The 26,483-nt window shown below is 41.0% G+C and overlaps 1 protein-coding gene across 1 annotated transcript; it reads left to right on the top strand.

Moving 5' to 3' along the window:
- The first annotated feature begins 32 nt into the window (after positions 1-32).
- Positions 33-25,188, top strand: LOC145411806 (cytochrome c oxidase subunit 5B, mitochondrial-like). The gene is made up of 3 exons (XM_080281750.1): positions 33-189; positions 11,549-11,622; positions 24,735-25,188. The coding sequence occupies exons 1-3, from the start codon at positions 105-107 to the stop codon at positions 24,942-24,944; spliced, it is 369 nt and encodes a 122-aa protein (XP_080137876.1). The 5' UTR covers positions 33-104; the 3' UTR covers positions 24,945-25,188.
- The last annotated feature ends 1,295 nt before the right edge of the window (positions 25,189-26,483 follow it).

Here is a 26,483-nt window from a genome sequence, read left to right as displayed (position 1 = left end):
CCATTGATTAAGAACCAGCAGCCCGTCTTTATGCAATCTACAGGGGTGCTGCAGCTGCCAATCAGCTGAGTGGAAATCGGAGGAATTCTGTTGAAATAATCACTATGGCCTCTCTGATTGCTCGATCTCTGGTACAGAGCACCCGTCGTGGTGTGCAGGTTACCTCGGTCAGGTTCGCTGCCAAAGGAAGTGAGTATTGTGGATCATAACTGTGTAGAGAATGTTCTCGGTTAAGGCCGGTGGAAGACAGTGCATTGTTTTGCTTGCACTTGTTTATGTAATTTCGGCTGGTGTAACTGATGATTGATGTTTATTATAACTCTTGATGACTCATACAATCCAGAGCATTCTGCATATTGTGCGTTGACACCCTAGTGCGATTTTGCTTGATGGCAAGCTTTCTGTGTAGTACAAAGTATTATAGACTATCTTGCTATTTTAGCTTGCGTCAATTTTGATTATGTAGTATGTAGATCTACCGCATGAAGAGAGGTGTAAAGCCCTTGGCCTGCAGACATTGGAAGACTGAAGGAAAAGGGGGGACATGATCAAGGTGTTGCACCAGGTTCTTCAAATTTAGTGGCACCAGGGGTAAATTTTTACAAGACAATACACCCCCCAGGTAGTGCAATATATTTTTCTGGTAGTTTTTGATGTGATTCAAGTGTTTCTGACCTTCATTTTTGTCGGAAATGCCTCATTTTCCCTCTTTTCCAATCATGAACTTTGATTGGACAAGTAGGTGAAAATAAGCATTTTCTGAAGAAAATGAAAAAACAACTGAACTCGCATCAAAAACCACCAGAAAAATATACTGCACCACCCGTTAACGTAATCGAAGACCAAACGAAACAAAACCAACCTAACGTAACCTTACTGAACACAGTAAAACTAACCAAACCTAACCCAACATACCTAACTTATCCTAGGGGAGTACTTAATGTAACTTCACCAAACACACTAAACCTAACCATACCTAACCTATCCAAGGGGAATACTACTACTTCTTAGGTTGAAGGGTAGAGAAGTAATGAAGCTTATACACCCTCCCCTGGTGGAGGTGGTACACCAGGAAGTGGGGCCTTGCATCGATGACTATGCACTGGTGATCAAGCAGGATCTTGAAGCAAGCGGGGGAGGCTCATCTCAGCAGCGGGGATCACAAGCGACAAATTTGACCTGTGACGCGGAGGAACCACACCATGAGGCGCAGCATCTTGGCTTTGAGGTCCTCCGGTAGCCCAACACCTGCTAGCAGAATAGGGAGCGTGAAGTCATGAACACCAGAGGCAATCAAGGCTGAACATAGGAAGGTTCTGGCAGAGAAGAATCTTAGGTACCAAAAGACAAAGTGGAGGATGGTCTCGTCTGTGTCACCACACCATGGACATGAAGGAGTAGGGGAGAGGCCTATCCTGTGCAGGTGTACATTGAGGGCAGTGTGGCCAAGCCGTAGTCGGACCAATGCAGTGTCCAGGTCACGAATGGGGGAGCAAGCCCAAGGTTGTGGGGTGGATGTAGAGCGATATGCAGAGAGGCTAGTGTTGCGGAGTAAATCAGGGATGGCAGCGTTCCATGAGTTGAAGAGGTTGCAAAAGGTGTGTGATGAGAAGGAGGAAAAGTCAAGAGGACAGGATTCAATGTCTGTCATGTCATGTGCCATTGTGGCTGCAGCATCAACTACGGTATTTCCATGGACGCCAGGGTGAGAAGGGACCCACTGAAAATGTATTGTAAAACCTTGATCATGGAGAAAAAGAAAAACAGAGTGACTGTCGAAGACAAGTTTGTGATGAGAGGATGGGCGCCTGGAGCACAGTAGGGCAAGGGAAGACTGAGAATCGGAAGAAATGACAACTTTCAGGGGGGGAAATGAATCTCTGACAAATTCCAAGGCGCCCAGGATGGCAAAAAGCTCAGCAGCAAGGATAGGGTGAAGCCTGTCTAGTTTCCACGTTTTTCACAGAGAAAGGCAAGGGACAAAGATTGCTGCTGTCGTGGAGGGAGGGGAGGGGACATGAGAGCTCCTAGGGGAATATGTTAACATAACCTCACCAAACACACCAAACCTAACCCAACATACCTAACCTATCCTAGGGGAATGCTTACCCTAGAGATATGATTGTCTAGGACGAGGGTCATCAGGCAATAACATCGTGGTTCCAGAACCTTTGAATCCAGTGGTTTATGAATAATGTAATCTGCCAAGCCAGAAGGTGTGTGTTGTCCAAAAAAGTTCCTTTGTAGTCAGACACACAAAAACTACACTGTACCCGTTTCTAGGTTTTTGCGTACTTTTTGTACCGACCACAGTATCACTGATGTCAGTCTTTTCTAAATTTACATGGTTCCTGACAGTCTCGGCAACAAACTCCCGAAGGTAATACACTGTCTCTTCTAAGAAACACAATAGCCTCCTCAGAGTCCGAGTGGAAACGCTTAATCACTCGTAAATAATCAATATCACACCCGGGACGCACAGGACGTCTTTCTTCTTCGGAGGCCATAGCGAGAAGGATTTGAATTTTCCATCCAGAATGAATCAAAGACTGCGCTTCAAATTCATTGGTAGAATACCATCACGTGACCTAAAATGGGCTTATAAGTGGGTGATACAGATCTAAAAGACGTATGCGCAGTTGAAGGGAAGAGAAACACACGTACGAACTTACGCGTTTTTTACCCGGAGTGGCCGAGTGAAGGTCCAAGGTAGTTTTTAATTTTAAATTAAATTCACACTCTCTGAAAATATCAGTTTCAGAATGGGGTTATGGGGGTTCATTATGATCCTTAGGGACTATACTATAAGTTAATGGTGCTAAAATTCCTGAACTGCGTATTGTCCACTTGTAAAATAATACCGCACTGGCCTGAGGGGGCACAGTTTCAGACTGGCTGTGCCAGACCACTGGAGAACCACACTCAAGGGAAATTGGTTTTCAGTACGTACACTACACGAGTGGAACCAGTTACCAGAAGTAGTAACTGCACCATCTATAGTCATCTTTAAATCTAGATATGACAAACATAAAAGGTTATGAGCAATGGAAGGCTGGCACAATAAATTAGAGGTGGGGACCCCACTAACCAATACTAGGTAAGCAATACTAGGTACGGTAGTGGATATTATTTTACAAGTTGCCAATATGCAGTTTAAGGATATTAACACCATAAATGCATAGTATATTACATGAGAATGCTAATGAACCCCCATAACCCCATCCGGAAATCAATATATACAGACATAATGAGTTTAATTAAAATTTCCTAAAAAGCCATACCTTGGATGTTGACTCTGACAGTCCATGTAAAAAATGCGTGTGTTCGTACGTGTGTTTATCCCTCCGTCGACTGCACGTGCGTCTGCTAGGTCTGTTTCTCCCATTCATGGGCATTATTGTACCAGTCAGTTTGAAGCGCGGTCTTTGATATTTTCTGGGTGGAAAATTCAAATCCTTCTCGCTCTGGCTTCCGATGAGGTAGGACGTAATCTGAGCATCGGGTGTAATATTGATCATTTGTGCGTTATTAAACGTTTCCACTCAGAACCGGAGGAAGCTGTTGAGTTATTGAGAACACATGGTGTATTTTTTCTGGTAGTTTTTGATGACATTTAAGTGATTTTGACCTTCATTTTTGTCAGAAATGCTTCATTTTGCCTCTTTTTCCAATCATGAACTTTGACTGGATGAAGGTGAAATGAAGCATTTTCCTCAGAAAGCAAAGGCAAAAATCACTCATTTTGCATCAAAAACCACCAGAAAAATATACTGCACAACCTGGACGTCGTATCTCTAAAGTAATCATTCCGCTGCAGCACTTTAGGTTTGGCTAGTTTAAGCCTGTTCGGTTATATTAACTGGTTATGCAGTATATTTTTGCAGTTTTTTTTTTTTTTTTTGTGATTTCAATTATTTTTGCCTTTGTTTCCTGTCGGTTAGGTTAGGTTAGGTTTGGTTAGTTTAGGTCTGTTTGGTTAGATGAACCGGTTGTGCAGTATACTGGTATTTTTGTGGTGGTTTTTGATGCGATTTGAGTGATTTTTGCTTTCGTTTTCTGTCAGTTAGGTGAGGTCTTTGGTTAGGTTAGTTTATGTCTGTTTGGTTAGGTTAACTGGTTGTGCAGTATATTTTTCTGGTGGTTTTTGATCCGATTTTAGTGATTTTTGTCTTCGTTTTCTGTCGAAAATGCTTCATTTTCACATCATCCAGTCAAAGTTCATGATTGGAAAGGAGGCAAAATGAAGCATTTCCGACAAAAATGAAGGTCAAAATCACTCAAATGTCATCAAAAACTGCCAGAAAAACAGCACAACCTGGGGGGTGTATTGGCAACTTGTAAAAATATACCTGACAGTGACGTGGTATTTCCAGATTTCCTATTGGAATGAAGTATTGACAGGATCCTTTTTTTTATAGATTAGCATACTGTTATGTAGTAAGAATTTTTAAAGCATTTATAAAAATGTAAATAGAAGGTTCCATTATTGTACCTAATATATACTGTATCTTATATTTTACAGAATATGAAGTGATCTAATTTAATCGCCAAGCGCCATTTTACTAACTTGTATGATATTTAAATGGATGTCTCCTGTGTGATGTACCGGTATATAAATATTTGCTTTATGATCTCACCTACCTTCGCCATCTCATGTTCCTGTGACAATTGTGCCATGTTTAACAAACTCTCAATGCACAATAGTTTTGGAACAAGTTTTATGCAATGCACGTTTTAGTTTGGTAGGGGGATGAATATAGTTTTGAATGGTGAGTTGCTTGAGGAGGTAGAGTGTTTTAAATATCTAAGGTCACATGTTGCTGTGGATGGAAGAATAGATGCAGAAGTGAAGTTTAGAATAAATGAAGTAGGAAAGGTGCTGGGAGGAATGAAAAAAGTGTTTAGGTGTCGTTCGCTTAGAATGGATGTAAAGAGAAGGTTGTATGAGGGTGTTGTGGTACCGACTGCGTTATATGGGGCTGAAACATGGAATATGGGTGTAGCAGAGAGGAAAAGTTTGAATGTAATGGAGATGAGGTGTCTGAGGAGTATGTGTGGAGTGACGCATATGGATCGAGTGCAAAATGATGAAGTGCGAAGGAGAACTGGAGTTGTTCGGGAGATGGCTGGCAGAGTTGAGCAGAGGGTGTTGCGATGGTTTGGGCTTATGGAGAGAATGGATAATGAGCGATTGGTGAAAAAGATAACTAGATCTGATGTGAGAGGTGTAAGGCTGAGAGGAAGACCACGAATAGGATGGATGGACATTGTGAAGAGAGCACTGGATGTGAGAGGGATGTCTGTTGAGGAAGGAAGAGTGGCTGTGCGTGACAGAAATAAATGGAGAGAAATTGTGAATGAATAAGTGATGACGCAGCCCTGGGGGGATATTCTCCCGCATTTGGTCTGATCAGCTAGTCAGGTCAGGTGCGGGTAAGGGGATGGGTCTGTTATGATGTGGCAGGGGTAAACCAGCTCTGCTGTCGGGCCCTGCCGCGGATGTCACTGATTGCATTGCGCAGTTGACCCTGGTGTGGTGCGGTGAGGATCTGTCCATTCTCCCCTTGGGGCTAAGATGCAAATGAATGTGTTTGAATGGATGAGTAAGTGGAGAGTGTGTCGTCCTGTCTCGGCTACCTCCCTTTCTGGGGGAAGCAGCCTAGGTATATAGATAGATAGATAGACATTTTAGTTTGCACACTGTTAAGCAGGTTATATCTAATTATTGGGAGGTCTGGGGGCTAAGCCCCGCAGTTAGGCTTCCACTGCTAATTGGGGGTGTCTAGGGGCAAAGCCCCCCCCAATTAAGTGACATGTTTTTCTAGATAGGTATCTGCTGAAATGTAATTGTGTACATAGGAGTATGTTTGGTGCATTGGTGTGTCCAGCATGATTGGCAGTAAACACCCTGTTGCAGGTGCCATTCAGGTGGCTTTCTTTAATACCACAAATTATATAACTATATTTTGCATGTTCTCTTTTTCTTTAGTTGGAAATTAAATGTTAATTACCTGCATTGTGTCTAATACTAAAATTATTTTGGTTAAGAATGTTATTGGTTTGAAGAAAACAGCATGAATCCCTGTGTCACTGTCATTCATATTTACCAAATTTTGTTACCTGTGGTGTATGCACAGGGGTAAATGTATGCTTTAAGCAATAGAAAACCTTATCATTTCAGTGCATATTCCTCCAGTTTGTTTTCTGTATATTTCTGACTGTTTTCAGGTTGGCTATTGACCTTTTCTTGATGAATTTCTTTTCCCTGTTATCATCATCACGTTCCTTAAGCCATACCTACAATTGTTTGTTTCTGGTGTAATGGAAGAATCTTACTCATCATACTCAAAGGTGGACTTAGTTTTCCATTCCTAACTGGAGGTTAGGTCAAGTTATAAGGTACAGTTAAGCTAGGTACACTTAGGTTAGGACAGTCCATTCCATCATTATATACACTGACAAATCACACAACAGCTGCAACAGTGCATCATAAATAAAAACAACAGAGTAACAGATTTAACCCGAGGCATTCCGATAACATGGATATGTTGCAGCGTTTTGTCATGGTGAATCCTGATAACATATCCATACATTTTGCAATTGCAAGGTCCATCATTTCCACAATATTCAAATTTTGCGCGTGATTTTTGGTACTTAGACGTGGGACAGCATCCTCTACCTGCCGCCAGATGGGGACACTGGCTTACACCATGTGACCCCCACACACACACACACACACACACACACACACACACCATTGTCTCAGCAATTCACCTGTTACCAGTGACCTGGCCACTAAAGACATGTTGTACCATGGTATGAAATTCAAAGTGAGAGTAGTTCCCCAACTGATGACGATGTGAAAGACAAACATTACATGGCGCCAGAGGAAGAAACAAGCAGAAGTGATGAGGAGGTAACATCGCCAAGGAAGGTGTGGTATGTTGATGTGTTCAATGAGTGAAACAACGCTTATATCGCCTATGTTATTTTGTGAAAACCAGTATATTCTTGTACTACATATAAATTTGTACCAAATGAACAAATATCTACCTATTCTGAGTGGTTTGCAACAGTTGCCCTACCATAGAAAACACAACACTCGCAGCGTGGCTTCAGAGAACACAGCACCAGGTGTTTAAAGGGTCACCTGTTTAGGCCACTTCTAAGCTCAGGTGAGCACTTTTTTGGTCATTTTCCAATGTTTCTCACAAAAAGCTAGGCTGAGGTTTGAGCCAAAAAAAAAAAGGTTTTCCATAATCTGCTGGGATGGAGGGGGGTCACTGGTGAAAAATCGGTCGGAACGCAGTGGGTTAACATGAAACGTTTGTATAATTATGGCGAAAATGTTTAAATTGGAAAGAAAAGGGAACTGTACTTTGTTTTTGTTGCTTTGGAGAGGGCCTTTGACAGAGTTCCTAGAGAGGTGGGGAGGTGGGCAATGAAAAAGCTTGGGATTGAGGAGTGGCTGGTTAGGGATGCTATGGCCATTATGTGGGTGCTCACACACAAGTAATGGTGAATGGAGATTTGAGTGATGAGTTTTCCATGAATGTTGGTGTGCATCGGGGGTCAGTCTTGATCCCCTTGTTGTTTAGCATGGTACTTGAAGCCCTCTCACGTGACTTCAGAAATGGACTCCCATGGGAGATGTTGTACAGTAAAATTCCAATTATTTGGTAGATCCGATATTTAGGCAGTTTTGAGAAATAGTCCCATTTACAAAAGTCTTTGATTGTTTGGCAAATGATTGGAATCATCTTGGCAGTCCAAGAAGTGTTATCTGTGACTTGTAGGCCTACTGTTTCATTACATTTTTATATGTTCGCTATTTTCTATATTTTTCATATTCAGGTATAGTACTGTATTAATTACAATATTTGCACCTTATCATTCAGTAGAGTAACTACCCCCCCAAATTAGTGAGGGTCACATTCCAAACCTTCTCGCTAATTTTGGAAATTCGCTATTTCTTGACACTGTCCTGAAAATGACATTTGTGCTGTAATTGAGTTGCCCATGAACCACTGAAACTGTAATGCATTAGCTACCCATAAATAAACATTGCTTGTTAAATCTGTTTCCCCTGTTGTTTTTAGCCGTGTAGCTATGACAGCTCTTGTTTGATTCCACAGCATAATGGTGGTATGAACTGTACTAAGTGTTTAACTAAACCTAACCTAACCGAGTTTAACTGTACCTAATAATTTACCCAAACCTAACCTAACCTAAAGTCAGAAAAATACATAAAATAAACTGGAGGAATATGAATTGGTATTATAAGGTCTTTCTGATGAAAGTTAAACATACATTTAGCACTGATTCTTTTCTTCGTTTTTGTGTTTAATGTGAGAGTATTGATGGAAACAGTAATGTATTCCATTAACCTCTTAATAACCCCTGGTGCTGAACAACCCTTTACAGGCTGAATTTGATCAGAGCACTGAACCCACTAAACCAGCTGGCATCATTTGGTTGTCCCCCAACATAGTATATAAATTGTGTCATAGTTTACAGGAAATCATTTGACTTGTCATTCACAGACCCACCCCTAAATCAGCACAACATTGAGTGGATGGTGGGTACCACCACATATAACAAATACCATTTTGCAAATTATTGTTTAAACACTTGTGAAAAAGACCTTATGACAGTAGCCATAAAATATTCTAGTTTCCCTGCTCTTCTGGAGTTTTTTCTTTGCTGAGTAAAATGTCAGTTGCCAGAATAAACATGAACCTAATTTGGCTTATGGTAATGAGTGTTGATTCTAGGTTGTCATTACAATTATGACTGCTAGACGTTGCTTTTATCATCATTCAGAACTCCATTCTCAGCTGAAAGTAGGGTCCAGAGAGCCAGAAAAAACCTGATAGTGGTACTAATCAGAATTTGCCCAACTGAATAGGCCACACTTCACTCACCATTCAAACCCCTGGATTCAAGGCTAAGTCTAGACTTATTCCACACGTAGTGTTATGTTTGCCTACCCAACAGTCAATCCGATGACTGTCATATTAAAGAGGTGTGCCAAACCCTGGTCATACACTTGTCTGCACAAAATTCATCCAGCCAACTTGATCCCTTGTCAGTTCCCTAGCATCATCAGCTTGCATCCTTCTGCCTTACACTCATTTGCCATATCTATCCACTTTCTTTTTGGCCCACTGAGCTTCCTCCCACCTTTAAATTTGCCCAGAGATTCACTTCTCACCTCTCTATTCACATCCATTCTTTCCATATGCCCATACCATCTAAGTGCACACTCCATGACTGTAGTGTACAGTATATCCTTCAGTGCTGGGCAGGTGCGCAAACACTTGCGCAAAGCGCAATTGCGCACCCTTGCGCTCCAGTGAATATCGTTTGTGCATTGCGCACCGCATGAGACCATGTGCAATATTGCGCTTGCACACATGAAAAGGCAGGTGCGCAAGTGCAAACTTGGTTGCGCCTGCACAACTAAATTTGCACTTGCGCACCTGCCCTGTGGATTGCGCACTGCGCAATCCAAGGGACACGTGGTCTTACAAGGGACTCGTGGTCTTGGAAGCTTCCCGCATGGTTGGACAATGGATGGGGGAGGCTCGGGTGGGTCGCGAGGGTGGGTTGGTGGGGGGAGGCGGGAGGGAAGGAGGGTAATAGCATAAAATGCTTCAACAGAGATAATGTATCTTAATATTTTTTAAATAATTATTAGTAGTAAATAATAATAAATATACTGTACATTATTTATTAAGAGTAGCATATGCAATTCCTTAAAAAAATCATGAAAACATATTATTTAAATCAAATATGTTTTCATGATTTATTTTTTGTAAGGAATTACATATGCTATTGTATATCTGTATTGATTTATTAAATAAATTGTCTTGCAAATATGCAGATAAAAGCAAAACTGGCAACATCACAGCCTTTGTTTCCCTGTCCCACTCCGCACCTCATTCACTCTGTTTGAACTTCCACAAGTTAACAAGTAACGACGCCTTGTTCCAGTCTTACCGCCTTAGTCACTTAGTGTGCAGAGTGAATCATTTTATTACACTGGATATGCACAGTCGAGGTCTGAGTTACAGGAAAATGAAAATAATAATAAAATAATAAAAATTAAAAATAATAGAATATAATAATAATAAATCTAAAGGTGAATGTAGGGAAGAGTAAAGTTATGCTCTTGGAGAGAAGTGATGCCAGTGAATGTACAGTGAGGTTGGATGAGGAGGGAATGGAAAATGTGTGTTTAAGTGCTTGGGTAGTGTGATGAGTTGATGACTGATGAGCAAGGATGGAAGTTTAGAGGGTGAAGTGCTTGAAAGGGTACAACAAGGAAGAAAGGTTCCTGGTTCCCTGAAAGTAGTGATAAGAAACAGGGAAGTGAGCATGGAAGTGAAAAAGTTACTACATGACAGTAATGTGCGATACCAACTCTAATGTATGGAAGTGAAGCTTGTTGGAGGGACAGAAGTCAAGAGTGAGAGCTGTGGAAACAAATGAGTTACTTGAGAGGAGCATGTGGAGTTACATGGAGAGACAGACAAATGAAATGAGGAAGTGAAGGATCGTTGTAGTGTGGATCTGGATGTGAGAAAGCGTTAGGAGAAACACATTGAGGTGGTTTGGCCATGTGGAGAGGATGGCGAGTGAGAGACTGATGAGGAGAGTGTATGTGAGTGAAGTGGAGGGGGGGAGAGGGAGGGGGAGGCCAAGGATGAGATGGAAGGATGGAGTGGAGAAGTATATGAGAGAGAGGGGTGTGAGCTGGGAGCAGGGCAGTGAAATGGCGGGGGACAAGGTGACTTGGAGGCGATTTGTTGCTTGTTTGTGGCCAGTTGCCACCCCTTCGGGATTAAAGCGTCTGGCACTGGCAATAGATAGAATAATAATAAATAAAAGTATGCTAATTTATTTAAATATCCCAATATATATTTTACAGTAATTCCCACAAATATATGCAAATGATTTGCGTTAGCGCTTTGCGACATTGTGCAAGCTAAATATTAGATTGCGCATTGCGCAAATTACAAATAATAGAAAATAATAATAATAATAAATAAAAGTGAGTATGCTATTTTATTTATATATCTCAATATTTTACAGTAATTCCCACAAATATACGCAAATGGTTTGCGCCTGTGCAAGGTTGTGAACCGTGGATTTCGCGTCGCGCTTCCGCAAGGTCCTTCTTCGTTTGCGCTGCCCACCACTGATATCCATATTCCACATTTTTCACAGGTCTCATTATTTTTTATCATAACCTCTCTTTGCACTCAACACACATTCTTCAGCAGCCTCATATGCACTGCTCTTATGCTTTCCACACCGTAGTCTGTCAAGGAACTGAAATCGTTTGATAAACTGCATACATATAGCAAAATAGGCCCATGGTAAGGAAAGGATTTTGTTATATCAGATACATAATGCATGCCATTACTTCAGCTTCAGCAGCAAAAGAGCATCATATGTAGATCATGTAGCAGTAGAATACCACGTATAGTAGTACAGCTGTAATAAATTGATGTTATAACGTGTTTTATTTTAATCTGCACAGTGATGGCAGATCCTGTGGAGCATGCCACGGGTCTGGAGAAGCAGGAGTTGATGGCCAAAGCTGCTGGGAATGAAGTAAGTAATTTCTGTTGTCATTTTTTTTTAAATACAGGTATACCCCAGTTTAACAATGCAAGTGGTTAAGTAAAAGCACATCGTTAGGCGGAGTAGATTTAACATGTAAAGTGTATAGGGATGTGTTTTTGAGCCTTGGGTCCCCCCCCCCCCTCCCAAGCCTAGTCCCAAACCCACCCAAATGAGTCCAAAAACAAGTTTAAAACCAATCAAATGGCCTTACAGTTGTAAAAGAAGCTAACCTAAGCCTAACACCTGTAAGTCGCTAAAACCAACAAATAAAATCTGAAAATCATCAAATACTGTATAAGTCTGGAATAAAATTACTAAAGTGTACCCCAAAATGACAATGTTCACCCCACCTATGGCTAAAACTTGTTAATCTAAGTCTCAAAACAGTTTATAAAACAACCTAAACATGCAGTTTGTCAAAAATATAATCAAAATCGGTAAAATAAATAAAAACATCATTAAACTGGGGTTTGGTCATATTTAGGCAGGGGATGGTGGTATTTCTACCCCCATCACTAAGCTGCGATATCACATCTAGGGGTATCGTATATCGAGGTACAGTGTACAGTTTTCTCACTTCTAACGAGTCAGCGGGTGGTGTGCTTGGTGAAATATGGCACCACTGTGTTTGTTTACATCATAGTAATAGTAGGTGAATGGGCAGACGCGGCAGAGCTTTCCCTCCGCTACAGTATCTAGTACCCACAGAAACAATGTTGTGTCAAGTCACACTCTGTCTACAAATACAAGTGTTTACCAAATACAAGTGTTTACCACATATGTATAGTGGAAGGTAGAGAGAAAAACCAATTGTAATGCCATTGGCTCCCATTGTTTCTCTGACAGATGACTGTGAGGTGAGGTGGAACGGAGGGGAGGGGGAACAGGTGGTGGGGACGCATGTATCGAAACTTTGTCGTGTTTCGTTTAGAAAGATAAAGGGTGTGATTATACAGATGTTCTGAGGTAATCTGTAGCTCCGTATGCATTGACGTGTATTGGATGTTGGAGTCTAAAGCTCATCATACAATGTGGTGAACAACTAGTTGAGCATAAATGTTAGAAGGTGTGATGTCTGGTGTCTTGAAACCTGGTTCACCTGAGACTAGTGAGTGTGCGACTCAACTGCTGTAACATTTTTGTGGCTGAACCATGGTGGCCATAAATGATTCATGATTATTCATGTGACACAACAGTCATGCCATGTTGTGCATCATCCAGTCTGTTCTATTGTGAGGAAAAGCAGTCATTGTATTCGCAAACCATGGTATAAGTAGATGTCCTGTTGCATAGGATTATAGCTACTTGAGTGTTAGACAGTTATTGGCTTGTGCGAAAATGTGCAATCATCATACTGATGGATCATGCGGAGGTAATGAGATACTGTATTTGCATAATGAATGCATAGCTTGTATTATAATAATTAAAATAAAGGTGTTAGTGGTGTTCAGTCCAAAAATGATGTCACTTTCTTCGAGGTTCTGTTTCATTAGTCTGTATAGTTGACCCAACATCCACAAACATTTACCATCGCCTATTGTACTCTCTTTAATACATTCATACATTAGTTTTCATACACGTATTACATATTCAGGCCCTCCTTAGCTCCAGACGCATTACTGTATACTATTTAATTGTGTCAACACTCTCACACTGTTCATCCAGAGGGAGCACTATTCCCATTACCATGCATGTCTGTTCGTTGTCTGCCATTATAACACAAGGTTTTAGTATGTGGCCTCGGCTACACAAAACATATCGGTGGCATGGTGTTGCTGGGAGAGTGTAAAATTGCGTATAGTCTACGTGTGTTTGTGCAGGGAGTCTTGTAATACACTTCACCGACTTATTCACACTCCTGGCAAAATAGCAGCCAAAGTCGTGGTTTTGGTGACTATACTGACTGACCATTGAACACTCTTTCACCTCCCAGCAGTCTGAATGAGGTCCTGTTTTCAATTAACAGCAACATCAAGTAATAAAGTGAACAATGCAATTTTATATATGTAAAGTAAGGAGTGTTTGATGCACAGTGTCATCATACAGGCATATATAGTATAACACAACTAAGGATAAGTTGGACCTATGGTAGGATAAAGGTTGAGTGCTGCTGGAGCGTCCAAGTAAACGTAACCAACACTGGTGCACCAGCACTTGGATGGTAAAGCCCAAGCACCTCGCTTTAGGAAAAATACCCCTGGTTTCTGAAGCTACAACACGTCATCCATTAGATTTACACAAGGCTGCAATCTCGTCGTAGTGATGTGATATAATAAGGAAGTCAATATCAGGTCTCGTTACCCATTAAACGAGGAAGGTCCAGAATTTGTGTGTGTGTGAGGGAGAGAGAGAGGGAGAAATAGCATCTCTCTCTCTCTCTCCTTATGTTTTATATATATATATATCTATATCTATCTATCTACATATATATATATATATATATATATATACAGGTAACTCGCACGGAACACGTGGGTTTCGTTCCTACCGTGCCGTGTTAGGTGCGAAATCGCGTACAGTATATTTAAACTACTCCGTATTTTGCTCCCTAGACCCCCCAAATGTGTTGTTTTGCTGTTATCAGTCACTGGTAATCACTAGAAAGCACTTTAAGTGGTTAGAAGGTTTATTTAATGTTATAACTCACAAATACAGTACTCCAGAGCAAAACTTCAACACACAAATACTGTACGTAAACACAAGGAAACATTCCGACGCCGATCATAGGTAATCATATAAATCAGGTTAACTGGTACCAGTGCTTTAACTTACAAGTACATAAGGAGAACAGTACATATTTAACTTAGAAGTGCAGTACTGTGATATCGAATGATTTCAGTACATAATGTGTTAAAAAAAAAAAAAAAAAAAAAAAAAATTATGAATACATTTTCACCATTTTGATATATATTTATGGTAGTTTCGAGTTATTTTTTACTTTATCGTTGTGTCCATGCTTGGAAAAGGGAGCGAAAGAATTGAATTTTCAGTCCTAAATGAGAAAACTGCACGTCCTCCAAGGCTAGACTCTGCCACAGGAGAATAAAGTGGAGGGTCAGTCCGATTAGCAATAAGGAAGTTGTGTCACAACTTCCAGCTCCCGCACCACGAGAATGGCTAAAAATAGAATCGTAATGCAGTTTCAGAACTAACAATAAGTCTAATTATTACGAATACAGATACAAAGCAGAAATAAATACGTTTACAGACGGGGAAAACGTACTTCTTCCGTCATAACATGTTCATCTTTCTCTATCATTTTACTTTCATCTTTATCATTTTACCTTGTTATTTTCGCAATATATATTGCTGTCTCGTAAACAGGGTGGTTGTTTGTGTTTTGCAAGGGAGGAAAAAGATTGTATTTTCTGTCTGGGTCGAGATAATGGGTGTACCTATGCGTGGTTAGGCATGGCCACGAGCGAAAAAATCGTACACCCACTCATCACGATAGCAGGTGGTGAACTGACAGATGATACATGAGAGGGTGAAGTCAAGATCAGTCTCATGTCCCAGATTTTCGTTCACTTCCCGAAAGTTTATTCACAGTTTTCTACAAGTTGCATTGCATCAAATGATCCAAACCATTACAGCAAACCTGAGCAAATAGGTAAAGATACCAAGACAAAAATGTAGTTTTCTTTTATTATAAGTCTTTAACGAACAAACAAAAAAGGCAATATTCCGACGCCGATCATGGGTAATCATATAAATCAGGTTAACTGGTTACAAGGCTTTATTTAATGCTTTAATTGCTTACAAGTACATACCAGAACAGTAAATATTTAACTTACAAATACAGTACTGTAGAAAAGCAGTACAGTAAGAGTTTAACGAACAAACAAAAAAGGCAATATTCCGACGCCGATCATGGGTAATCATATAATTCGGGTTAACTGGTTACAAGGCTTTATTTAATGATTTAACTTTATTTAAGTGCTTACAAGTACAGTACATACGAGAACAGTAAATATTTAACTTACAAATACTGTACAGTATTGTGGAAAAAACGAACAAATAAAAAAGGCAATATTATGACGCCTATCAGGTAAACTGGTTATAAGACTTTATTTCTTGCTTTAACGTTATTTAATAGTACTTTAAGTTGCACATAAACTTACCAGAACAGTACAGTACTGTAAATATTTAACTTACAAATACTGTGCTACTGTACTCGGGAATGTCTCACTCACTGAATAATTTCCTGCCTAGATCGTCACGTAATCAAAACAAACCGCGCGCTGCGGTGACGTTCGAGGATTTGATCTTTCAAAGGCCTCTCCTGCGTTAATTTGTAGTTTTCATAATGGTTTTTTAATCTTACATTGTCTTATATGTATCCCAGCCCTTACCGTGTATAATTGCAAGCGCGTTCCGTGAGATCTTGTTCCGTGCGAGTTACCTGTATATATTTTATATATCCATCCATCATCCAATTCTACGCTGCCCCATGAGGAGCGTAGAAGCCCGGGGCTAGGTGATTTGGTCCTGACATTTAAGATGAGAGTGACCAACCTCACTCATCCCTGAGTGGCATTACATGACCAATAACCCCAACCACTCCTTGGTTATTAACCTTCACCGGCTCAGTCCGATTGGAGTTCTGTAATTACCCACTAAACCACCAGGCGCCATAATTTGGTTATATAGTTACCACCCAGCTTAGTAAATGGTTTCCTGGTGTACAGGAGACCATTAGGCTTGTCACTCAGTGTAGAGTCACCCATAGGCAGAAGGAAGAGGAAAGGATGAACAAAAGAAAGACAAAAGAGGGAGTGTGTGTGTGTATATATATATATATGACAGTGTGGGCATAACAAGTCTCCTTGTTTACAGACTGTTTGAGAGAGAGAGAGAGAGAGGTCTGTTTCTCTCCTTTTCCCTATATATATATATATATATATATATATATATATATATATATACAGTACAATCCCAGTTAACCGGGTGGCTTGGGGAATTTACCTTCCCGGTTACAGATTTTTCCCGTATTTCTGATTTTCAAGTCAAATCTATACAAAGGCTATCACAGCAGTAAATACAGTTCAGGTACTCACCAGTCACATTAGGGGTTACACTAAGAGATTCCGCCTGAAAAACTGCTTTGTAAACACACACCATGGTCATAACGCACGTGTGCAATGGCTAGCAACTAGCAGTACTGCAAATTACACCATTCCATTGTTTACCGAATTACTGTATTCATTATATGTACTGTACTCATAAAAAGTGAAAAATAAAATATAGAAATAAAAGCTTGAACATTTATTAGTGAACTGATGATGTGTTGAGACTGCACTGTAGAATTATCACAACACCTGTGCCCCCACGTGAGTTTGTTTACGTTTCCGACTGTTCTTCTTCTTCCCTTCCTGACCTCCATCACTCCACCCCTCACCCGAAACTCAGCTGTTTTGCAGAAAATTAAATAAATGATGTACGTATGAAATGCAGGCATATTATTTATTTATTTTTCTTCCAACAAAGTAAACTTTCATTCCTATTAACATTTATATTCAGCCATTAGTATTTTATAATGTTCGCCTTTTTCAAGTCTGTTGCATATGTCCAGCTTCTTTTTCAAGGTAAGCACGATACGCTTACGTTTAGTTTGCACTTTAGGCATTTTGGAGTGTACAAATTACCGTCTATCAGAGGAACAATAGCAAGAGACCTTGTTTACTGTCTGGTGGCAAAACGCAGACTGGTGATTTTTGGAAGGTGTGGAGGATGACTGAATTCAAGTAGGGGAAAGAGAGGGAGAGGAGGGGTGGTTAAGAGGATTTGCTAGGGATTTACATCAGCCGGAAATGCCTTCACCTCGCTTTGTCTGACTTCCCCCAGCCTTGTGTGACACAAACGGCGGTTTGGCGGTCCATTCAAATTGGCGCACAGTTATAACTTACTGACATTTTTAACAGCCATTGAATTTTCCCGTTGTTCTGAGTATTCCGTTTGTCTGGATACCGGATTGCTGGGATTGTACTGTATATATATATATCAAACACACACACACACACACACACACAAATTCTGGCCCTTGTATAAAGGGTAACGAAACCTGATACTGACTTCTTTATCATATCACTATGATGAGATTGCAGCCTTATCAATGGTCTTGTGTAAATCTACTGGATGACGTGTTGTAGCTTCAGAAACCAGGGGTATTTTTCCTAAAGCGAGGTGCTTGGGCTTTACCATCCAAGTGTTGGTTACGTTTACTTGGACGCTCCAGCAGCACTCAACCTTTATCCTACCATAGGTCCAACTTATCCTTAGTTGTGTTATACTATATATGCCTGTATGATGACACTGTGCATCAAACATTCCTTACTTTACATATATAAAATTGCATTGTTCACTTTATTACTTGATGTTGCTGTTAATTGAAAACAGGACCTCATTCAGACTGCTGGGAGGTGAAAGAGTGTTCAATGGTCAGTCAGTATAGTCACCAAAACCACGACTTTGGCTGCTATTTTGCTAGAAGTGTGAATAAGTCGGGGAAGTGTATTACAAGACTCCCTGCACAAACACACGTAGACTATACGCAATTTTACACTCTCCCAGCAACACCATGCCACCGACATGTTTTGTGTAGCCGTGGCCACATACTAAAACCTTGTGTTATAATGGCAGACAACGAACAGACATGCATGGTAATGGGAATAGTGCTCCCTCTGGATGAACAGTGTGTGAGTGTTGACACGATTAAATAATATAATGCGTCTGGAGCTAAGGAGGGCCTGAATGTGTAATATGTGTATGAAAACTAATGTATGAATGTATTAAAAAGAGTATAATATACGATGATCAATGTGTATGGATGTTGTGTCACAACTATCCAGACTAATGAAACAGCCCCTCGAAGAAAGCGGCATCATTTCTGGACTGGACATATTATTTCAATAATTATAATACAACATATGCATTCATTATGCAAATACAGTATCTCATTACCTCCGCATGATCCATCAGTATGATGACTGCACAACATTTTCGCACAACAGGCCAATAGCCGTCTAAGACTCAAAGTAGCTATAATCCTATGCAACAGGGCACCTACTTATACCATGATTTGCGAACATAATGATTGTTTTTCCTCACAATAAAACAGACTGGATGATGCATAACATGGCATGACCGTTGTGTCACATGCATAATCGTGAATCATTTATGGCCACCATGGTTCAGCCACAAAAATGTTACAGTAGTTGAGTCGCACACTCATTGGTCTAGGGTGAACCACGTTTCGAGACATCAGACATCACACCTTCTAACATTTATGCTCAACTACAGTTGTTCACCACATTGTATGACGAGCTTTAAGACTCCAACATTCATCCAATACATGTCATTGCATACGGAGCTACAGATTACCTCAGAACATCTGTATAATCACACCCTTCATCTTTCTAAACGAAACACGACAAAGTTACGATACATGCGTCCCCACCACCTGTCCCCCCCTCCCCTCCGTTCCACCTCACCTCACAGTCATCTCCTGTTAGAGAAACAATGGGAGCCAATGGCATTACTATTTGTTTTTCTCTCTAACTTCCACTATACATATGTGGTAAACACTTGTATCTGTAGACAGTGTGACGACACAACACTGTTTCTGTGGGTACTAGATACTGTAGCGGAGGGGAAGCTCTGCCGGGTCTGCCCGTTCACTTAATATTACTGCGATGTAAACAAACACAGTGGTGCCACATTTCACCAAGCACACCACCTGTTGTACTCGTCAGAAGTGGAGGTAACTATACCCGAATGTATGTCTGTAATACAGTTGTTAATGTGCCATCAGGAATGTAAGGGTCCAGGGATAAGTTACTCCTTACTTTTAACATTTCAGCACCAAGAAATGTCTCCTTCCTTTTTCTTTTCCATTCCTGTGTGTGTGTGTGTGTGTGTGTGTGTGTGTGTGTGTGTGTGTGTGTGTGTGTAGTAATCCCTCGAATATCAGTTGTATAATAGAGTCATGGTTGTTCAGTCTGTATAGCTATGGATAGGATTATAAAAGAGATACACTACAAGGTAGGGCAGTGGATGTTGGAGTGGCCCTAATGAGAGAGGACAGTGTTTGGAAACTCCCTGTACTGTTGTTTGCAGATAATACTATGTTGTTAAGTGAAGACAAAGGGGAGCCACAAGGCTTGGTGGATGAGTTTGGGAGTGTGTGTAAGAAATGGAATCTAAAGGTGAATGTAGGGAAGAGTAAAGTTATGGTTTTTGAGAGAAGTCAAATCTATGAATGTACAGTGAGGTTGGATGAGGACGATGAGGAAAACGTGAGTGCGTTTAAGTCATTGGGTACTGTGATGAGTAAGGATGGAAGTTTGGAGGGTGAAGTGCTTGAAAGGGTACAGAAAGGAAGAAAGGTTGCTGGTTCCTTGATAACAGTAAAGGTTTTTTTTGCACTGAATTGGGCTTTGTGTATCGAAGTGTGTAAAATTCAGCATGTACTGTGTATAATGAGATGACTATCTATCTATCTATTGCCAGACGCCTCAATCCCGTACTGGGTGGCCACAAACAAATTGCCTCCACGTCACCCTGTCTCCCGCCATTTCACTGCCCTGCTTCCAACTCACACTCCCCTCTCTCATACAGTATACCTCTCCACCCCATCCCTTCATCTCATCCTCGGCCTCCCCTTCCCTCTCCCCCCCTCCACCTCACATACACTCTCCTCATCAGTCTCTCACCCTCCATCCTCTCCACATGGCCAAACCACCTCAGTGTGTTCCTCCTAATGCTTCCTGTCACATCCACATCCACACCACAACACTCCTTAATATCCTCATTTGTTAGCCTGTCTCTCAGTGTGACTCCACAGGCTCCACTGCTCTCATTCTTGACTTGTGTCCTTCCAACAACGTCCAAGCTTCACTTCCATACATTAGAGTTGGTATCACAGTACTGTCATGTAGTAACTTTTTCACTTCCATGCTCACTTCCCTGTTTCTTATAACTGCCTTCAAGGAACCGGCAACCTTTCTTCCTTGTTGTACCCGTTCAAGCACTTCACCCTCCAAACTTCCATCCTTACTCATCACACTACCCAAGTACTTAAACGTACTCACATTCTCCATTTCCTCCTCATCCAACCTCACTGTACATTCACTGACTTAACCTCTCTCAAAGACCATCACTCAACTCTTCCCTGCACCCACCCCCAGATTCCACCTCCCACACACTCCCCCAAACTCATCCACGAAGCCCTGCAGCTCCCCTTCATCCTCACCCAACAACACAGTATCATCTACAAACAACAGTACAGGGAGTTTCCAAACACTACCGTCTCTAACCAGGGCCACTCCAACATCCACCCCATCCATACACAGATTGAACAGACATGCAGACTGTCAGACATGACACATCCTTGCCCCAACCCAACCCTCAAAGAGAAAAATTCACTCAGCTCACCATCCACACGCACTGCCGCCCCAGCACCATCACACATACTCCCCACAGCACCCAATAACCTCTTATCCACTCCACATATTCCCAACACTTTCCACAATACCCGACCATCCACCCTGCCACATGCTTTCCCCAAACCCACGAAAGCCACACACAACCTCCTTCCCCTCTCTAGAAACTCCTCCACCAAAGATCCAAGAACGAACATCTGATATACCCAACCTCTCCCCTTCCCAAAGCCTCCCTGTTCCTCTCCAACCAACTCCCCCGTTCCCTTCCCAACTCTGTCAACAAGCATCCCACCACACACCCCTACCACCACACTAAGAAGACAAACGCCCTATGATTACCACACACTTCCCCCTCCCCTCCTCCTTTGTACAAGGGAACAACTACACCCGACTGCCAATCCTCCGGGACTCCACCCCCCTCCCAGGCCAATCTGCACATCCACTCCACCACCATCCTCCCCCCCCCTCCACGCTTCAGCACCTCACCACACACTCCACCAACTCGCGGGGCTTTTCCCAATTTGACCCTCTTTACTGCCTCCACAACCCCCACCCCACTGATTTCCTCCTGTCTTCTCACCTCCCTAAGTTTGCCAACTATTTTAGAGCTAGGGAGAGAGTGATCAGTTGCTGTTTCCTGAGTGGCATTATCTAACAAATACCAACAATCCATCAGATGTAAACTCATATGAGCCAGTTGTGTTTGGAGTACCTTTACCCACTAGATTACTAGGGATCCAACTGCTTTCCCTTAAGTGGCAGGAGGCTACATGAACAACAGTCTTAATAGTCCCTGTGATGAAAACTCTGATGAGCCACATCTTGGTGGGGTACCTTAACCAATAGGAGCCCCCACAAACTCCTGAAAGTTGCCAGTGTTTGCCGAATCACTAAATAGCGTGGGGTCACTTCCTGCTCAGAGTTGGTGTACCTTCCTTTAAAAAAATTCCTATTGGGATTATTACTCATGCATAAAGCTTTATACCAGTATTATTTTCATCTTAGATATCTTACTGATATTCTAAACGAGATTTACTCTGAAAAGTTCTCCATAGAGTTTACTAAAAGGCATTAAAGCTTATTGAGTGTCTTTGCATTCAGCACATTTTTATCAAGTGTTATGAATTGCAGTTGTTGGAAAAATTTATCATACAGTTTCCAAAGATCGTAATCTTTCATTTGGCAAATCCTGACATGATTCTATCCATTATACACTTAGTAATGGTAAGAATAGACGAGTTGTCGGTTCTGGGTAAACATGGCCAGTGCACTCTGCCATGTACTGAAAAACTTACAGTATATGTATCTTTTAATTTAATTTATCATTTGCACTGAACAAGACGTGATAACTTTAATTCTTTGCGGCTGGAGGGAAGGAGCCGCCATGTTGGCGATGACGTCAGCATTCACACTGCAGACGACGCTCCAATCCATCACACGTTACTTTACCAATAACAGAGATGATAGTTGTACCTACATGGCCACCGTAGATCCAAACTACCCCCTTCAGGTATGTTGTGAAGGAATATTTTTTATGGTGTAAATAGGTTGTACCTGTTAGGTAAGTAAATTGTGGTGAAATCGTCCAGACGTAGCTTACAGTACAGCTACACCATTCCCGAACGGTGCTCGTACCTCATGAGGTGGAAAGTGTTAAATGTATGCCGTACAGTATCAGTCGTATGAGTTTATGATGGTATTATGCTCATATTTAATATCTGACCTCTTCATTATTAGTTTTCTGAAGGAAAAAAAAAAAAAAACACAGTTTCAGTGACTCAACTACAGTACCTCAGGGGAGTGTGATGAAATACCAAATTGGCGGTCATTTACCGAATCATCACCGAACTGGCACTTTTTAATTGGTAAGTGTTATAGATTTTATCACCATAGAGGTTCATACTCACCTAATTATTCGAAATCTGGTCAAATTTTTCTACTTAATTTTACCTTTTAAAAAATCCGGATTCACAGCGAAAACACGCTAAAATTAGTGAAAGTGTTTCTCCTTTAGCTGAACAGCTTGCCTTGGCAGACTTCTGCTTTGTATAATTATTAATTTAACATACAAATGCACTTATTTGCACTTTAAATCAGTATCTGTGCAAAACAGAAGTCTGTCAAGGCATGTTGGCGATCTAAAGTAGAAACACCTGCTAACCTTAGCACGTTTTCACTCTGACTCCTAATATTCAATTAATAATTAAATAAAGCATAGGTTTTTTTACTGAATTTAAGATAATTAGGTGTGTACGAACCTATCTGGTGGAGAATATAATATTTTCACAACAGTAAAGACTGCATTCCAGCACTGGGAACTTCTGATGATCAGCCAGCCACCACAGCACTGGGAACTTCTGATGATCAGCCAGCCACCACTGTTTCCGTTTATTGTTATTGGCTGGTATACAGAGGAATAATTTCCCTACTGTGCTTTTGTCAGTGCACTTACACATTGGAACGAAACATTAGCAATTATTCCTCTTGTCACTGGACATTCTTAGAGGTCAGAAATAAACACAGTGTATCCTGGCTAAACGTTAACAAAGCAGACTATGCTGCCTCAGTGTGAGTAATGACATCACGACCAATCACCGGCCGTTTCAGTGTCACGTGATTTTTCGGCTACTTTATCTATTATTTTTTCATATTTCTGCACGTTTTTATTGGAAATAATGGTTGACATAGTTATTTTCTGAGTATCTTTTACCCATACAAGTATCTAACTTCAAAAAAATTTTGACCGGAAACTCATCTATTGTAGGCCTACTCCCGAAATCTTACGTGGCCGAGATCAGCGACCTGAATTTTTAAAGGTGTGGTATTCCTCTTTCTTTGAGAAAACGTCTCATTTCTGCTAAAATCTATTTTTCCACATATATTTTAGCTGCGCAGTTGACCACGGCCCTATATTTTCCGGATTTATCGGCTGATTTCAAAAGATGCGAGCATCAGGTGTGGTGTATACTGTACACATCATCAGTGCCACCCTGGACCCCTGGCGGTAGGCACACAAACTACGCCATGCTGCCCATGAGAAAGCGCCTCCATATGAGTGCAGTGAGTTCATACAATCTTCGATTGTTTAAATACCATATTTCCTTCATTTGCTATGTAAGATACAATTTTGTTATACCCATTTACCATTTTTTCCTTACAAATGTACATTCGTCACTTAAAAACACGACAGTGATCAATACTCGGGCAACATAATGTTCGTATGTAGGCTGTCCCTAAACTGAGATGGACGCAACCTTCCGTTTCTTTTATATTTTGATAAAGAAGTCATTTTTTCTCCAGTATTATATGTAGATAAATCAATAAATATCCTGTTTTCAGTAAAGTAACAAAAATTGTATAACAGAGAGTAATTCAAGTTGACCCCACTGTTGCACTTTACATTAAGTTAGCTGGCGAGAGGTGGCATCTTTTTCCAGTTTGTGGGGGCTACCATTAGACTGCTGTGGGGAAAATGGAGCTTATGCGTTGTGTGACATGTTTCCTTGTCTGTACTGTATTGTGGTCTTGAAGGCACTTAGAGATTTTGTTCCTTGGATTGAGGGTATGAATGGTAATTAATGGCCAGGGTTATTTGCTGTATTATTGTAGTCCTCTGCACATAAATGTGTATAGTAATGATCTTTGTACTTTTGATTTCAGAATCCCTTTGACATGCGGGTGTACAAGCGCGTAAGTGGTGACAAAAGCAACCCAACAGTTGTTACTTCCTTTTACGAGAAGCGACTGGTTGGCTGTGTCTGTGAGGAGGATGCCACCTGTATCAACTGGATGTGGTTAGAGAAGGGGGAAACAAAGAGGTGTGAGTGTGGTTATTGGTTCCAGCTAGCAGATGCTAAACCAATGGTCTAACTAAAGTATTTTGTTATGTATTTACAGTGAGAATAAGGTGTTTGAAGTTACAGTTTAGATTCATGGTGCAGTTGACTACCATTCCTAACCAGCAGAACCCTATTATTGTACATAATCTCCTGTGCTGTTCAGGGAAACACTGATTTCAGTGAGGTTTGGAAAAACTGTGGCCCCCATAAATTCTGTGGTTTCCCTTCTTAGATATATGTATTTATAAATGTGGTAAATAAAAGATTCAATAAAAGTTGTTTTTTACTAACTACAGAGATTTATTTCGTTAACTGACCTGTTCAAATTTTAATTTTATTCCCTGCTATTTAATCAAGTGTGAGGATTACATAAGCTACTTCTGTTTTTTCATTTTTCTGTCATCCCTTCAGTGATCATATCCTTCTGATGTACCACTGATAATGCTGTATTCCTTTCAGTGATAACTGTCAAAGTGGTACTCTGATGAACCTGTTTTCATTGCACTTGCACACTGCAAGTCATGATTATACATACTGTATTAATAATGGTGTTACAGTAAACCCTCAGTAATACATACGTACATCATCTAATCCTGTATTGCTTCATGAGGAATGTAAGAGCCTGGGACTAGCAAGCTGGTCCTAGCATTTAAGATTAGAGTGACCAGCCTCACACATCCCTGAGTTGCATTATGTGAGCAATAAACCCCAACCACCTGTTGGATGTAAACCTGTACTTAATTACCCACTAAACCACCAGATGTCACAGTTTGGGTACATATTTACCACTCAGCATAGTAAGCAGTTTCCTGGTGTACAGGAAACCATTTAGCTTGTCACTCACTGTACAGTCACCCACAGAAAGAAGAAAAAGGAAAGAAAGACAGAAGAGGAAGGAAGAGAGGAAAGGGCCATCACTCGAGAGCAGCATTACATCGAGTGAGTGGGTGGTGAGTGCCACCACCTACCCTTGGTAATATCAGACTTATTTGGGGGAAGAGGCTGACAGTTTTCATATATATATATATAAGTAATCCCTCCACTATCAGATGTAATAAAGCCAAAGGCATGTCTGGAAAGTGGTCCCATCCGGAAAGTGGGCCCCTGGCACCTGGACTGGTACTTAAGGACCCTAACCCAGCCTAACTTTGAAAGCCACCTAAATAACTCCCTACCGGACATGCATAACACCTATTTAAACCTATTTATGACCTTATTCACACCAATAATGGACATAAAGCATGAAATAAATGAAAAGGAACCAAAGAATGAGGAATTAGAAGTGACTGTACCTCAGCCAGGGTACTTACAGCATGTCTGTGGCCGCCTTCTCTTGGGTTTTGGCAGTGGTGAAAATGCTCTTCAAGCAATTACAGTAATCCAGTGTTGTGCTGCACTTACAGTAATTCTTTGCACTGTGAGTTATAACTGTTTAACACTGCACAATGTTAACTGCACCATGCCAGTTTTAACTGCCAGTTTGCACTCCACAGTTAATCCTTTGCACTCTAAATTCCAATTTCTTAACATTGCACAACTGTAAATTCCCGTGTGGTCTAGTGGCGAGGTA

Source organism: Coenobita brevimanus, chromosome 91 (assembly GCF_032717465.1).
Source record: "Coenobita brevimanus isolate Jiangsu-jjx chromosome 91, ASM3271746v2, whole genome shotgun sequence".
Classification (NCBI taxonomy): Eukaryota; Metazoa; Arthropoda; class Malacostraca; order Decapoda; family Coenobitidae; genus Coenobita; species Coenobita brevimanus.
Note: the sequence above shows the minus strand (reverse complement) of the source record. Positions and strands in the feature narration are given on the sequence as shown.